Genomic DNA, 14,737 nt, shown 5'->3' with positions numbered 1-14,737 from the left:
GTGTGTGTGTATGTGTGTGTGTGTGTATGTGTGTGTGTGTGTGCGTGTGTGTGTGTGTGGGGGTGTGCGTGTGTGTGTGTGTGGGTGTGTGGGGGCGTGTGTGTGTGTGGGTGTATTTGTATGTATGTGTGTTTACATGTATACTACACATATATAGGCTATATATAATAAGATAAATTGTGAATAACACGTAAATATGTGTTAAATGAAATAATATTTACAATTAAAGCTGCGAGCAGCGATGGACGGGCCCTCGCGCCTCTGCGCGTGTCGGGGTTACTGGCGGATGCCTGCGTAAGTGGGCGTGGTCATATTATAGGGGCTGGCTCAGTATCACATGTAGACCACACATTCTGAGTTTCATGTAAATCGGATAATGTTTGTCATATAAGGCGCATTTCCTGTTGCCAGCGGGGGGCACTATGACCAAAAGTCAATTTTGGCCTGTAGGTGTCCTCAGGCCTGGACACTTGTCAATCGTGAGAAATTTCGGGCAGATACGACAATGTACACTCAAGTTACAACAATTTCTTTGTTCATCGCTAAACACTCAAAATGGCCACCACCCCACGCCCACACCGTCTGAAGAAAAGTTTTCTTTTTAATAACTTTTCATCGTTAAGGTGTTGGGATGGTACAGACCAAGTTTGAAGTCTATCGGATGAAATCTGTAGGAGGAGTTCGTTAAAGTATAGCACCTTGACTTTTAGGCGTACTTCCTGTTGCCACTAGGGGGCGCTATGACTTTAAGTAAATATCGCCTTTAATTGTCCTCAGGGTTGGACTCTTATGAATCCTGAAAAGTTTCGAGCCAGTTGGACAACGTACACTCGAGTTACACCCGCTTACTGTTTCGGCGGCAAAACGCACAAAATGGCCGCCCCACCAAGGCCACGCCCTATGACGAAAAGTTTTTCTTTTAACAACTTTTCATCTTCAACGTCTTAAGACACAGACAGACAGACAGAGTTTGAAGTTGATCGGATGAAATCTCTAGGAGGAGTTCGTTAAAGTACAACATGTGGAAAATTGCACTAATTTCGAACTTTGAAATCAAAATGGCGGACTTCCTGTTGGGTTTAGGGTATGGCTCTAATGACGTTCTTTGTACATCTTGACATGATACATATGTATACCAAGTTTCGTGAGTCTACGTGAAACGCACTGCAGGAGCTCAATTTTTTTTTACTTTCTAGGGGGCGCTAGCGAGCCATTTTTGGGTGGCTATTCCCGAAACCCTTAAAATACGTAAATGTTCATCAGACTTGATGCGACCGCCAAATTTGGTGCGTTTTTGGATATGGTAAGCCCCTCAAAAAGGCAATTCATTTGAACGGGAAAAAAATGATTCCTTCAGTTTCAATAGGGCCTAAAATAACTAAAATGCTGCAATAAGAATATCAGGTGCAGCTCAAGAAGTGCACAAATAAAAGCACTGTCGGCGCTCGGGCCCTAATAATTTACTCTACTACTTATAGAGTTATTTTTTTTCATTCATTCATTCAAGTCGAAGAAGTTTACAATGTTCACCAGGAATCTATTCGATCATTCTGAACTATTTTATACAAAGTTCATTCATTAGTTCATAACAATAAGCTGAAATATTTCTGTAAGTGTGATCCTGTACAGACTCAACTGATCAGCAGTGAGTAACAGGAGGAGACTCTCCATCCTACAGAGGACACAGAGACACTGAGGAACCAGGAGACCAGATCCTGAACCCAGGATAGAGAGGTTGAGTGAATGTGGTGTTGAAGGTGTAGAGGTGGATCCGTGAGTCAGAGGAGACTGTGTAGAAGGACAGAGAGCCAGCAGAACGGTCCACATACACTGCTACTCTACCATAGTCAGAGGAGGAGGAGATGGATGTTTCTCTGTTATTGTGACAGACAGAGTAACGACCATCAGAACAGATCAGACTCCAGGACTGATCATTACGTCCAAACAAACAGTCTCTACTGTCTCCTTTCCTGCTGATTCCTCTGTAACTCACTGATATATGAACCACTCCTCTCCTCTCAACCTCCCAGTAACAGCGACCAGTCAGACCATCTCTACACAGCAGCTGAAGATAGTCAAACCTCTCTGGATGATCAGGATATGGCTGATACTCCCTCACTAATGTCACCTTCCTGTTGTTGTCAGACAGTTTGAGTCTTCTGTTCACTGTGTTTGTGTCCAGTGTAAGTTCACAGGAATCTGACGGAGAGAAGGAGACACAACTGCAGTTATTAACCAATCAGCACTCTGATGATGACATCAGAGGGTTGGATGAGTGTTGTCACAGTTTGATGAATGAAATTAAAAACAGACTTACACTTCCTCAGACCTGGTGTCAACCATCTGACTCCAGCAGGCTCCACCCTGAAAGGAGGAGGGGGGGCATTACATCACTCTCACATGGGGGCATTACACCCCACACAAGATTACATCACTCTCTCACACAGCTTCACTCTGATCTAATGTAGGGCTGGAATTTAGAGGGAAAGGGAGAGAGACAGGGAGAGAGAGAGAGAGGGAGAGAGGGAGAGAGGGAGTGAGACAGAGAGAGAGAGACAGGGGGAGAGAGAGAGAGGGAGAGAGAGAGGGAGATAGAGGGAGAGAGAGAGAGAGAGGGAGAGAGAGGGAGGGAGAGAGGGGAGAGAGAGAAAAAGAGAGCGGAAGAGAGGGGAAGAGAGAGAGAGAGAGAGAGAGAGAGAGAGAGGAAGAGAGAGGGAGAAAGAGAGAGAGAGAGAGAGAGGAGAGAGAGAGAGAGAGAGAGAGAGAGAGAGGGAGAGGGAGAGAGAGGGAGATTTTTTTGATTTTTAAAGGAACTTTATTTAATCAATGTTCCCTCCTGTTATTTACAAAATAAACTGTTCAACAGGCCAATAAATACATACAGACATAAACACTCAACTACATGACATCACCTCCTGAGAGAAGAGGAGCTGGTCTCCTTCAACAGAGCACAACACAATCACCATGGGCCCAGATCACACTGAACTGATCCACATCCATCTCTTTATAATAATTAAAATCAATCCTGATTCTGGCTTTCACCATCCATCAACAGAGTCATCCACCTTCCTCTTCCTGCTCACATACACCGCCATCTTTGATTGGCCTAGGATGAAATTCAACCACTGACATTTATATTTTGCAATCTTACTGTACCTGAACCCAAGGATGAACATGTGTGTGGAGAAGACCTCCCCTACCTTACTGAACAGTTTCTCCAGCAGTAAGAACAACGGAGGCAGACGCACACACTCCCAATAACAATGAAACACAGTTTCTGTCTCATCACAGTAAGGACATGTGTCACTAAGACCAGGACTAATGACATACAGGAACTTGTTGACTGCCACTATCCCATGTATCACTCTCCACTGGAGGTCAGCTACTCTTTTCGTTAACGGTGGCTTATATAAACTCCTCCATGCAGGTTGGACATCAGCCCCCAAGCCCAGATGTCCTCGCCACGGTGTGTCAACCCGTTGGTGGAGCTTACTTTTATTTAAACACAGCACCATCATTTTATAAAAACCTTTCCCTTTCGCCTCTTTCATTCACACACACACACACACACACACACACACACACACACACACACACAGACACAGACACAGACACACACACAGACACAAGCCGGCTCGACGTACACACCAGCGCACAAGTATAAACATCAGGACACTTGCGTAGGCTACGGAGAAATCTCCGCGTGGAGCCTCCACAGGACCAGGAAAAACTCTGTTTCAAAAGAAGCAGGAGGCAGCAAAAAAACACCGCTCGCTAAACTATTTAAAAATGGCGGGTTTATTCAGGAAACCCCGTCTGTCGCTAGCAATGATGACGCAGTGATTAGTGACGATTCTCTCTGACCAATCAGGAGTCTGCATGTTTTCACGTCACCTTGGGATCGCCTCAGCTCGCTTGGAACCTCGATTGAGCTGGTACTAAAAACAGTACCTGTTAGCAGGTGCCAGGGACTTTTTTTTGTAATTGAAAACCAAAGAAGGCGAGTAGAGTCGAGGAGAGTCGAGCAGGTACCATGTAATGGAAAAGCCTCTGAAGAATAATTGGTCCAGACGTCAGTGTACGTCTCTGATCGATCCCATGAGCCATGCAGCACCGGCAACTGACATTTTATACCTCTAGCTAACTAGTCTGCCGAAAGAGTAGATTAATGCTTCATCCACAGAGGGCCAGATGTACGTAATTTTGCAAACGTAGTATTATCAGCACCATGGCCAACCCGCAGAAAGCGCACGCTGTGATAGTTCAGTTCAAGTCGTATTTACCAAACCTGCAGGAATATGCCAGGAAACCCACTTAGGGCTGGTTTACACCTCCTTTTAAGAGGCGGAGAATTTTCACCGCAAAATAGAGTCACGCTTTCACAGGCGGTTTTTGTACATACCGCGGAATACATAATTAGGCGCACTTTACACTTCACCTCCCATCGCTTTATGGGAAACTCCCACTTTCCACTTGACCCTCCCGTGAATGCATGGCACGGAAAAGCGCAATTTGCCATTTTCAGTTCCCGCGACAGTCAGTCTGTCCTGGACCTTTCTCTATCGAGTTGAAACTGATTTGATCCCGGGACAGAGGGAAAAAAATGATGTTTTTTTTAAATCACGGACAGTGCTTTTAACATACAGAGATGTTTCCAAACTATTATTAACAAAAGGGAATTATCATTTTAGTTCCTTGAGATGTTCTCATTTAAAACTTCCTACACAAATATATAATTTTTGTTCATCAGTGTTTGTACCTGAGAGTGTCCAGTCTCCAGAGAGGATCCTTCAGTCCCGCTGAGAGTAGCTTCACTCCTGAGTCTCCTGGATGATTGTAGCTCAGGTCCAGCTCTCTCAGATGGGAGGGGTTGGAGCTCAGAGCTGAGACCAGAGAAGAACAGCCTTCCTCTGAGATCAGACAGCCTGACAGACTGCAAAAACACAGGGATTTTATATATCTCAACCATAGTTCATATTCCATGCTTTATGACGTGTTATTATGAATAAAAACAAAATACTTTGGAAACAATCAAATATTTTCCAAAATTGTTTTAGCCCTGACATGAGAAGGGCTGTTTAAATTAAATGAAGCTTAAAGTTTATGGAAATATCTCAAATTAAAGACAAAAAGTAACTTCATCTGACCTGAGACTCTCCAGTTTGCAGTTTGGACTCTTCAGTCCATCAGAGATCAGCTTCCCTCCTGAATCCTGCAGGTTGTTGTTACTCAGGTCCAGCTCTCTCAGACTAGAGGACTGGGAGCTGAGAACTGAAGACAGAGCTTCACAGCTTCTCTCTGACAGGTTACAGCCACTCAGTCTGGAGAGACAACAGGAAGGAAACAAGGTATTTATATTAAACTCGTGTTGAAAGATATCAGAGTATTTATTTATAAATAAATCACACTTACAGAGCTTTGTTGGACAGACGGTAATGAAGAAGACCGATAACATTTGGGTTGAAATGTTAAGTCTGAACTTTTGGTGATAGAGAATAAACAAATAATCGATTTTCTAAACAAGTTGGAAACATGATAACAATTTTTTACTGAATGAGTAAGAAGACATCCAGTATTCAAATTTACATTTTAAATCCTGACATGAGAAGGGTGGTTTGAATTTAATAAAGCTTCAAGTTTAGAGAAATATCACATAAGAAGATAAAAAATGACTGTGTGTATGAAATCCCTTCTCGGCATGTTTAAAATTCTAATTTTCAACTGTAGTCCTAGTTATCTAGCATGCATGTCTTTATGGTGGGAGGAAACCGGAGCACCTGGAGGAAACCCACACAAACACGGGGAGAACATGCAAACTCCACACAGAAAGGCCCGGAATGACCTGGATTCGAACCCAGAACCTTCTGGCGGTAGAAGTGCTAACCACTGAGCCACCGGGCTGCCTTTGGCATGACACTGACTACGTTTACATGCAGCCAATAACCCACTCAAAACCAGAATATTAGCAATAACCCGGTCGCGCACGGCCATGTAAACACCGGCAAAAACCCAAATATGCTCATATTCTGGTTTTTAAAAAGCCCAAAATGATCCCTTGGTTACCCCTTTTCTAACCCGAAATTTTGGTCATGTAAACGCGTATCGGCATATCCCCATCAAAAGTAGAAGTACCGAGATAGTGAGATTTATAAGAAGGTGACTGAGAAGTTATTGCGTCTTAAGGTCTTAAGACGCTAACCGTGCATCGCCGTTTACATCGGGATATTGCCAATTGATTACAAATTCCATGTATACAGGAGTAACTCTCTCTGCTCACGCATGCAAACGGGTTATTCCGAATGTTTCAGAAACCCGAATAGTGAACTTAACCCGACCATAACCCGAAAATTGACAGCTTCTAAACGTAGTTAGTGATGCGGCTAGGACCGAGGAGAAGGCGCTGAGGTTCGTAAGCATGACTGAAGTAATAATATGACATTAAATCAAACCCTCTCATGTAATAAAGCGAATATAAAACAATGGTTTCCAACTAAATAAAAGTCATAAACAAACTGTATTCATATTGTTGGTCAATTCACTCTTAAAATAAAGAACAGCAACAGAGACGATTTGTAGTCCCTCCCTGTTAAAGTTTAGTCAGCCAGTCATTTTAAGCTAACGTTAGCTTTGTAACGGTAGAGATCGTGGAATTTTCCAAAACGTAATAACTACCGCTCATATGAACACCAACTGCTTAGCTAACTTAATCTGGTTATAACTAAAATAATTACTGAAAAAAATATATTTTCATGGATAGATTTAGCTACTATACGTCCTCGAACTTCATTATCGACAGCTTAGGTGATCCAAACAGCTGATGTGATCCAACAGCTGATGTGATCCAACAGCTGATGTGATCCAAACAGCTGATGTGATCCAAACAGCTAATCTGATCCAAACAGCTGATGTGATCCAAACTATTCCAGTAAGAGTTAACTATAGATTTTTGTAAAGATGTTGTTTCATCCAATGAATCACTTCTTATCCTCTTCCAACCATTCATCAAAACTAAGCCCTCCGTATAAATCAAAACTAACAACAAAACAATTGTATCAATATTGTAGGCTAGCATTACTGTTTTTTTATTCAGCCCTGGAAGTTATAATGTTGCCATGAAAATGGCAGAGTAACATTGTATGTGATGCCCCAGGTGTGCTCAAATAGCTCTGTGTGTGCTGTCATGCTGATTTGAGTATGTTCTAAACGTCTAGTCGACCAATCAGATTGTCTGGTCGGATCTACTTGTTATATAATCAGGAATAAACAAACGTCCAGTAATCAAAGTCTTGGGATATTAAAATACAAGTGATTTCTGGATTCACAGTTCATATTTTATTCTTTATGAAGTTATTCTAAATCAGAATAAATTACTTTAAAAACATTCACTTTTTTTGAATGTTTCCAAAGTATGGATAAAAAAAATGGATATATGGATATAAAATGTGTTTTCAAAGATTATTGCCCTGACCTGAGGGTTTCCAGTGTGCAGTGTGGACTCTTCAGTCCATCAGAGATCAGCTTCCCTCCTGAATCCTGCAGGTTGTTGGTACTCAGGTCCAGCTCTCTCAGACTAGAGGACTGGGAGCTGAGAACTGAGGACAGAGCTTCACAGCTTCTCTCTGACAGGTTACAGCCACTCAGTCTGGAGAGACAACAGGAACGAAACAAGGTATTTATATTTAACTCCTGTTTAAAGATAGCAGAGCATTTATTGATGAATAAATCCCACTTACAGAGCTTTTTTGGAGGGACAGTAATTAAGGAGACAGACAACAATTGTGTTTAAAAGTTAAGTCTGGACTTTTGGTGACAGAGAATATAAAATAAATTTTTTAAACAAGTTGGAAACATGATAACTAATTGTCACTGAATAAGGAGTAAAAAGACATGCAGTATTCAAATTCACGTAAGATAAAAAAAAAGAAAGTTCTCAATCTCAATCAATGGATTTAATCTGGTTATAACTAAAATATCTCCTGAAAATAATGTTTTCATGGATAGATTTAGCTACTATACATCCTCGAACTTCACTATCGACGTGTCAGTGGCAAAGCTGATGTGATCCAAACAGCTGATATGATCCAAACAGCTGATGTGACCCAAACAGCTGATGTGATCCAAACAGCTGATGTGATACAAATAACTGATGTTGGAGCCATTATACAACTTTTTTTGTTTATATACCACGTTGGTGATGCTAATTAATCTGCAGTTTTATTTTTAAGCATAGGTGGAGCATTGCCTTTTGGGAAGGCATACAGGTAATTAACAGCCAGGGATACACAGGTGTGTGGCTAGGGGGAAACGCATACAGCTTTTCACCGTGTCAGGTTTGATTTGCATGCAAAAGAAAATTAATGGAACTAAACCAGAAATGAAATGGACTGTATTGCTTGTGCTACGGTGAGCTGGCCGTCAGGAAAATAAATGGTTTACAACACTGAAATGCAGAAAGATTGTGGGTCTAATGTAGGAGTTGGTTAAAGAATCCATAAACTGATGTGATCCAACAGCTGATTTATTTGAGCGGTATCGAGGCTAGCCTACATAACCTTTTCCGTCCTCATACATGCTCTATACATACCAGCACATTATAATATTATGTCACATTATGTTTTTATGTAGCTAAAGTTGAAGCTAACAGACTAGCTAAAGTTGGAACTAACGGACTAGCTAAAGTTGGAGCTAACGGACTAGCTAAAGTTGGAAATAAGGGCGGAGAGTTGTTGATTCAGAGGACGCTGATTTTGGACCAGGACAGGACGACAGCCTGTTTCCCTGCTGAAGAGGACTTGGTGACTGGTTTTCGTTTTCGTGTTTGAGCTGTGTTTCTTGGACTAGCTAACAGCTAACTGTAAATTGGAGTTGTTTGTGTGTGCTTCACTGAAGATAACGTACTGCACGTCCACACAAGCTACCATCAGGCCCGCAACTTTTTTTCCCCTCTTGGCGTGTGAGTGTGTGTGTGTGTGTGTGTGTTTGGTAACACAGTGGTTAAGTTATTTACTACAAGATATTTATATTTAACTTCTGTTGGAAGATATCAGAGTATTTATTGATGAATAAATCCCACTTACAGAGCTTTGTTGGAGGCTTTGACCACTGGCAGCAGCCTCAGAAGAGCCTCCTCTGAAGCAGAGTATTTCTTCAGGTCAAACATGTCCAGATCTTTCTCTGATGACAGTAAGATGAAGACCAGAGCTGACCACTCAGCAGGAGACAGTTTATTTGTGGAGAGACGTCCTGAACTCAGGGACCGTTGGATCTCCTCCACTAGAGAACAATCATTCAGTTCATTCAGACAGTGGAACAGATTGATGCTTCTCTCTGCAGACAGATTCTTACTGATCTTCTCCTCCCCATCCATCTTCACCTTCCCATCCATCTTTTTCTTCCCATTGATCTTCTGCTTGATGTACTCCACTGTGTCCTGATTGGTCAGTGAGCTACTTCCTGTCTGTGTCAGCAGACCTCGTAGGAGATTCTGATTGGTCTGCAGTGAAAGACCCAGGAGGAAGCGGAGGAACAAGTCCAGGTGTCCATTTGGACTCTGTAAGGCCTTGTCCACAGCACTCTGGTAGAACTGTGTTGATGTTGTTTGTTCTTCTGACAGCAGGTTGACTCCAGAGTTGGTGAATGTCAGATGGACATGAAGTGCAGCCAGAAACTCCTGGACACTCAGATGGATGAAGCAGAACACCTTGTTCTGGTACAGTCCTCTCTCCTCTTTAAAGATCTGTGTGAACACTCCTGAGCACACTGAGGCTGCTCTGATATCGATACCACAATCTCTCAGGTCTGATTGATAGAAGATCAGGTTGCCATTCTGCAGCTGCTCAAAAGCCAGTTTTCCCAGAGACTCAATCATCTCCATGTTCTCTGGACTCCAGGGTAAATCTGTCTCAGCTCTTCCATCATACTTCATGTTCTTTACTTTGGACTGAACCACCAGGAAGTGGATGTACATCTCAGTCAGGGTCTTGGGCAGCTCTCCTCCCTCACTGGTCTTCAACATGTCCTCCAGAACTGTAGCAGTGATCCAGCAGAAGACTGGGATGTGACACATTATATGGAGGCTTCGTGATGTCTTGATGTGGGAGATGATTCTGTCGGCCTGCTTCTCATCTCTGAATCTCCTCCTGAAGTACTCCTCCTTCTGTGGGTCAGTGAACCCTCTGACCTCTGTCACCATGTCAACACAACCAGGGGGGATCTGATTGGCTGCTGCAGGTCGTGTAGTTATCCAGAGGCGAGCTGAGGGAAGCAGTTTCCCCCTGATGAGGTTTGTTAGCAGTATATCCACTGAGGTGGACTCTGTAACATCAGTCAGGATCTCAGTGTTGAGGAAGTCCAGAGGAAGTCGACACTCATCCAGACCATCAAAGATGAACACGACCGGGAACTCTTCAAACCTGCAGATTCCTGCTTCTTTGGTTTCACTAAAGAACAAATGAACAAGTTCCACCAAGCTGTACTTTTTCTCTTTCAGCACATTCAGCTCTCTGAAGGTGAATGGAAATGTGAACTGGATGTCCTGGTTGGCTTTGTCTTCAGCCCAGTCCAGAGTGAACTTCTGTGTTAAGACTGTTTTCCCGATGCCAGCCACTCCCTTTGTCATCACTGTTCTGATTGGTTTATCTCTTCCAGGTGGGGCTTTAAAGATGTCTTCTCGTCTGATTGTTGTTTCTGGTCTGTCTGGTTTCCTGGATGCCGTTTCAATCTGTCTGACCTCATGTTCAGTATTGACCCCAGCAGTCCCTCCCTTTGTGATGTAGATCTCTGTGAACATCTGATTCAGAAGGGTTTTGTTTCCTGCTTTAGCAATCCCCTCAAACACAAGCTGGAATGTCTCATATAAGTTGGATTTTATGTTTCGCTGGCACGCAGCAAGAATCTCTGAATGAATAAAACAAATCAATGAGGGGTTGTTCAGGTGAATGTGAACATTTCTGTATTCAAGAAATCTATTCAGCCCATTTGACGACAAGGTCATGAATATGTTAACTATTGTAAAATGACTTAGTATTCCTAAAAAACAACTGATATGTTTGGTGTCTCCGTCATACATCTATGAACTCTTCATTGTCCAAAGAGGGAATTAATATTGCCCAAGCAGTATCTTACAGTGATATCTGTGTGTGCAAATTTTAACCAGCAGAGCAAACAAAAACAGTTTGACTTTGTTTCATCATTTTTGGTTCTCGGAGACACTTTAAATTTTGTTTCTTGTGGATGTTTGGTAGCTTGTTCTGTTGTTGTCAACACAACGTGTATCTTTGTAGATAAGGGGGAGACATTGGTATTAAAAGATAATGTTTGTTGAAGACTGTGATATAAAAGTTTGATCTTTGTTACATCCACTTTTTTAATTCATAATGATTATGACTTACCTGCAGGTTCATAGATGATGTTTGTTAAATTCTTCACTAGATCATTTTGATCGATCTTCACTAAAACTATTCTGGTCACATTAATAGTGTTTATACTGTAGGCCTGGAACATTGTATCCACTGTGTTCACTCTGTTTACATTCTCCAGTTTACTCTTTCGGATTGCTGGGAAGTTTTTTAGGGCCCCTTTCTGCTGCAAGTACCACTTAAATTTTTCAAAGTCCTCAGCTCCCAAGTCTTCTAAAGTTGTTAAGACAACTTCTTTAGGCGTTTCCATCTTTTGTCCCTGCAAAGATCCAAAAGATACCAGAAAGTACACCATCACTTAACAGAATCTTTTGGGGAGTTTTAAAATACTCAGATTATCAAAACAGACCAGTTTTGTAAATTGTGTTATGATGACATTTGTGTAAACAAATAATTCAATATTCATTCATGGATCATTATATAATGGTAATTAATAACCAAAAGTAAAGATTCTGCATTGATTCTATTAGACTTCAGTGTTTCATCTGATACAGTGGATCACTGTATCATACTTGAGAGGCTCAGGCAGTGGATGGAAATGTTTGGATCTGCTCTGGAGTGGTTATCTTCTTACCTTTCAGTTATTGTTCATTATTATACTCCGTCATCTAAATCTATGTCTCAAGGTTCTGTCCTGAATCCAATGCTGTTTGCTTTATACATTCAGCTCTGCTTTCTCTTAGTAAAATATGAAGTAATTTAAAAGATATCTCCACAGAATCAGAATTGACTTTAGTGTCATTGTGTCAAGGAGATAGAACAAAATTGTGTGCTACTCTTTGGCGCAACATAAAAAACATAACAATGACAATCCTCTGGTTTATAAAATGCACAAGAGGAGTGTGAACAAGATAGATGTAAAAGTAGTTGTTGTACATGTACAGACCATACATATGGAGTCCAGGTGTGTTTGATGCTGCTGGGCAGACAGACCACTGGGAATTTCTGAGATCTCCTGGTCCACTCTGTTGAGGAATCAGGAAGAATTAGCTCACATTATGCAATGGTGAAGTCCCTTCAGTTGGCCTCAAAAAGATTTACTGCCCCAGATGAAGGAGTTCAAGTAGCTCACGTTCCCTCCTGTTCATTATGTACGTCCTTTCTCTGGGAAAGATCCACCATCATGGCCCCTGTATCCACTGCTGGGTAGACAACACTTACCTCTATCTCTTCTCCAAAACAACAGCTACCCACTCGACTATCACTACCTGCCTTGCAGACATTTAAACATGGATGCAACAGAACTTCCTCAAACACAACTGCAATGAATCTGAAATCTTAGTCATTGGTCCAAACTACCCGCTCCACCCAGACCTCAACATCAACGGCTCCATCATCACCCTTCACCCAGGTCCACGACTTCGGAATCACCCTCGACCCCATCCTATTGTTCCTACCCCAAATGAACCAGGTTACAAAATCTGCCTTTTTACACCTCAATAACATTGACTGCCTCCAGCCATCCCTGCCCTTTGCCGCTGCCGAAACACTTATCCATGCCCTCAATAAGATCCTCAATAAACTCCAATATGTCCAAATCTCTGCTGCCCGCGTGTTCAATAGCACCTGCCGCAGAGACCACATCACCCACTGACCAAGCGCCAAACCTGGAGAGACAGGTCTTTGCAGCTGCTACCCCCTCCCTCTGGCACACCTTCACCAACCACATCCAAAAGCTTTCTTTGGAGGTTTCTGGGAACAAGAGATTATATATCTCTATCTCTGTGTAGTAATCATTCTTGTACATATGGAATATGTAACAGAGTGGAGGCATAGTCTCTTCACTGAGAGAACTAAGGTAACAATGTAACTGGATGTCTTCTCTTGGTTTGTTTGAACAAACTTAGTGTGCACACAAAAGAAGTGAATATTGAGCTGAACCAAATCTAAAACTTAAAAAATATTGTCTAATTAGAACAACTGAATATTAGAACAAAACATGAGTGAACAGCAGAGTTTTGCTCTAAAACTGAGCTACAATACCAGAGATGCTCCAAAGCCGAACAGGCTGGAATCAACAGTGTTTGATGGATCAGACCAACTGGAAGGCAGCACAATGTCTTTTTTTCTCAGTTTTGAATCCTTACCTTTGATCAACAGAGTGACGTCCATCTTTGGAGGTCTCAGGTAAACCCTTAGACCGGTCACTCTTCATGGACACACAGCTGGGTTCTGGTTCTTCCAGCTTTCTCCTGATAGAAACACATAAAAACTGAATATAATCTGCACTGCAACCAGAACACTGCAGCCATGGATTGTGGATACATTTCAAACAATATTTGCTCATTGTTTTGTCATGCCATCCAGGAGAACAGTGTTCTCACTGAAACACAACAGTTTTAAATATACAGAGTGAATCCATCTGACCGGCCAATCAGGAGGAGTCAGTGGTCTGCCTCCAGCTTAAAGAGGCCATTCGTTTGCAGCTGAGGGCAGCTGCCAGACCAGACTTTGTTTCAGAGTGTGAGGACGTGGGCATAGGAGTAAGCATTAAAAACTGATACCTTTCATGCAATTACTCACTTTGTGTTGTGTTAGTCTCATTAGTTTCAGGGGTGCTGTGAGACCTGTATTTTTTAACGGTTAAAGGTGCAATATGTAATATTGTGTGTATTACTGGCAGCTAGCGGTTAAAATAGTTACTGCAGTACAAATTCAAAATACTGGAGAGTCGTCTCCCCCGCCCCCTCCTGCCCAGACTCGAAGTTCACGGGGGTTGCCAGGCTGAGACCGCAGCATTAGCAACAACGTTGCTAGACGCTCGTCTCACATAGCCAGACTTTACTCCACAGCACAGCGTAGCTAACGTTAGATGCTGGCTATATTGACAGCTCTGTAACCAACTGACAGACACACTTTTTCGGTTTAAAATTACAGTATGAACCGCTAAAAACACAACAACCTCACTGTCCTCTCCACACGCCAGTCAGGCACACTTTCTCGGCTTAGAATTACAATACGAACCACTAAAAATACCACTACCTTGCCGACGGAACACACTTCATTGGCTTAGAATTACGGCAACAATCGCTAAACACACTGCAAACTCACAGTCCTCTCTTTCCGATTTACAGCCCCCCTTTCGTGGTTTAAAATAACTCACCGTTGTCGGCTCCAGCCGCTGAAGAGGCTACACGCTGTAAACAGCCGTGGGCTGCTTGCCTGGTCCCCCGGTAACGTTAGCAGTAAGCAGGGTTAGCATGGCGGCGTTAGCCAGGACCAGTCGGGATCCCTTTACTGGCTATGTCTCAATTGTTTTTGCTAGTAACCAACTCGGTTACTCTAGCTATATAAGTCAATGTGAGTACACAAATGTTGAA

The 14,737-nt window shown here is 42.4% G+C and overlaps 2 protein-coding genes across 2 annotated transcripts; both read right to left on the bottom strand.

Moving 5' to 3' along the window:
* Nucleotides 1-1,463: 1,463 nt before the first annotated feature.
* Nucleotides 1,464-2,191, bottom strand: LOC120554665 (stonustoxin subunit alpha-like; the record flags this gene model as incomplete). The annotated part of the gene is made up of 1 exon (XM_039793689.1): nucleotides 1,464-2,191. A coding segment is annotated over one exon (519 nt), but the record flags the coding sequence as incomplete, so codon positions are not given.
* Nucleotides 2,192-9,073: 6,882 nt separating this feature from the next.
* Nucleotides 9,074-10,618, bottom strand: LOC120554659 (protein NLRC3-like). Its single transcript, XM_039793684.1, has one exon. It carries the CDS (start codon nucleotides 10,616-10,618, stop codon nucleotides 9,074-9,076), a length of 1,545 nt encoding a protein of 514 aa, XP_039649618.1.
* Nucleotides 10,619-14,737: the final 4,119 nt, after the last annotated feature.

This window comes from Perca fluviatilis, chromosome 24 (genome assembly GCF_010015445.1).
Source record: "Perca fluviatilis chromosome 24, GENO_Pfluv_1.0, whole genome shotgun sequence".
Classification (NCBI taxonomy): Eukaryota; Metazoa; Chordata; class Actinopteri; order Perciformes; family Percidae; genus Perca; species Perca fluviatilis.
This window is presented reverse-complemented; position numbering and strand designations above follow the sequence as displayed.

Bases quoted from the DNA above. Each gene is read 5' to 3' on its own strand.
- LOC120554659 (XM_039793684.1), bottom strand. From the start codon at position 10,618: ATGACAAAGGGAGTGGCTGGCATCGGGAAAACAGTCTTAACACAGAAG.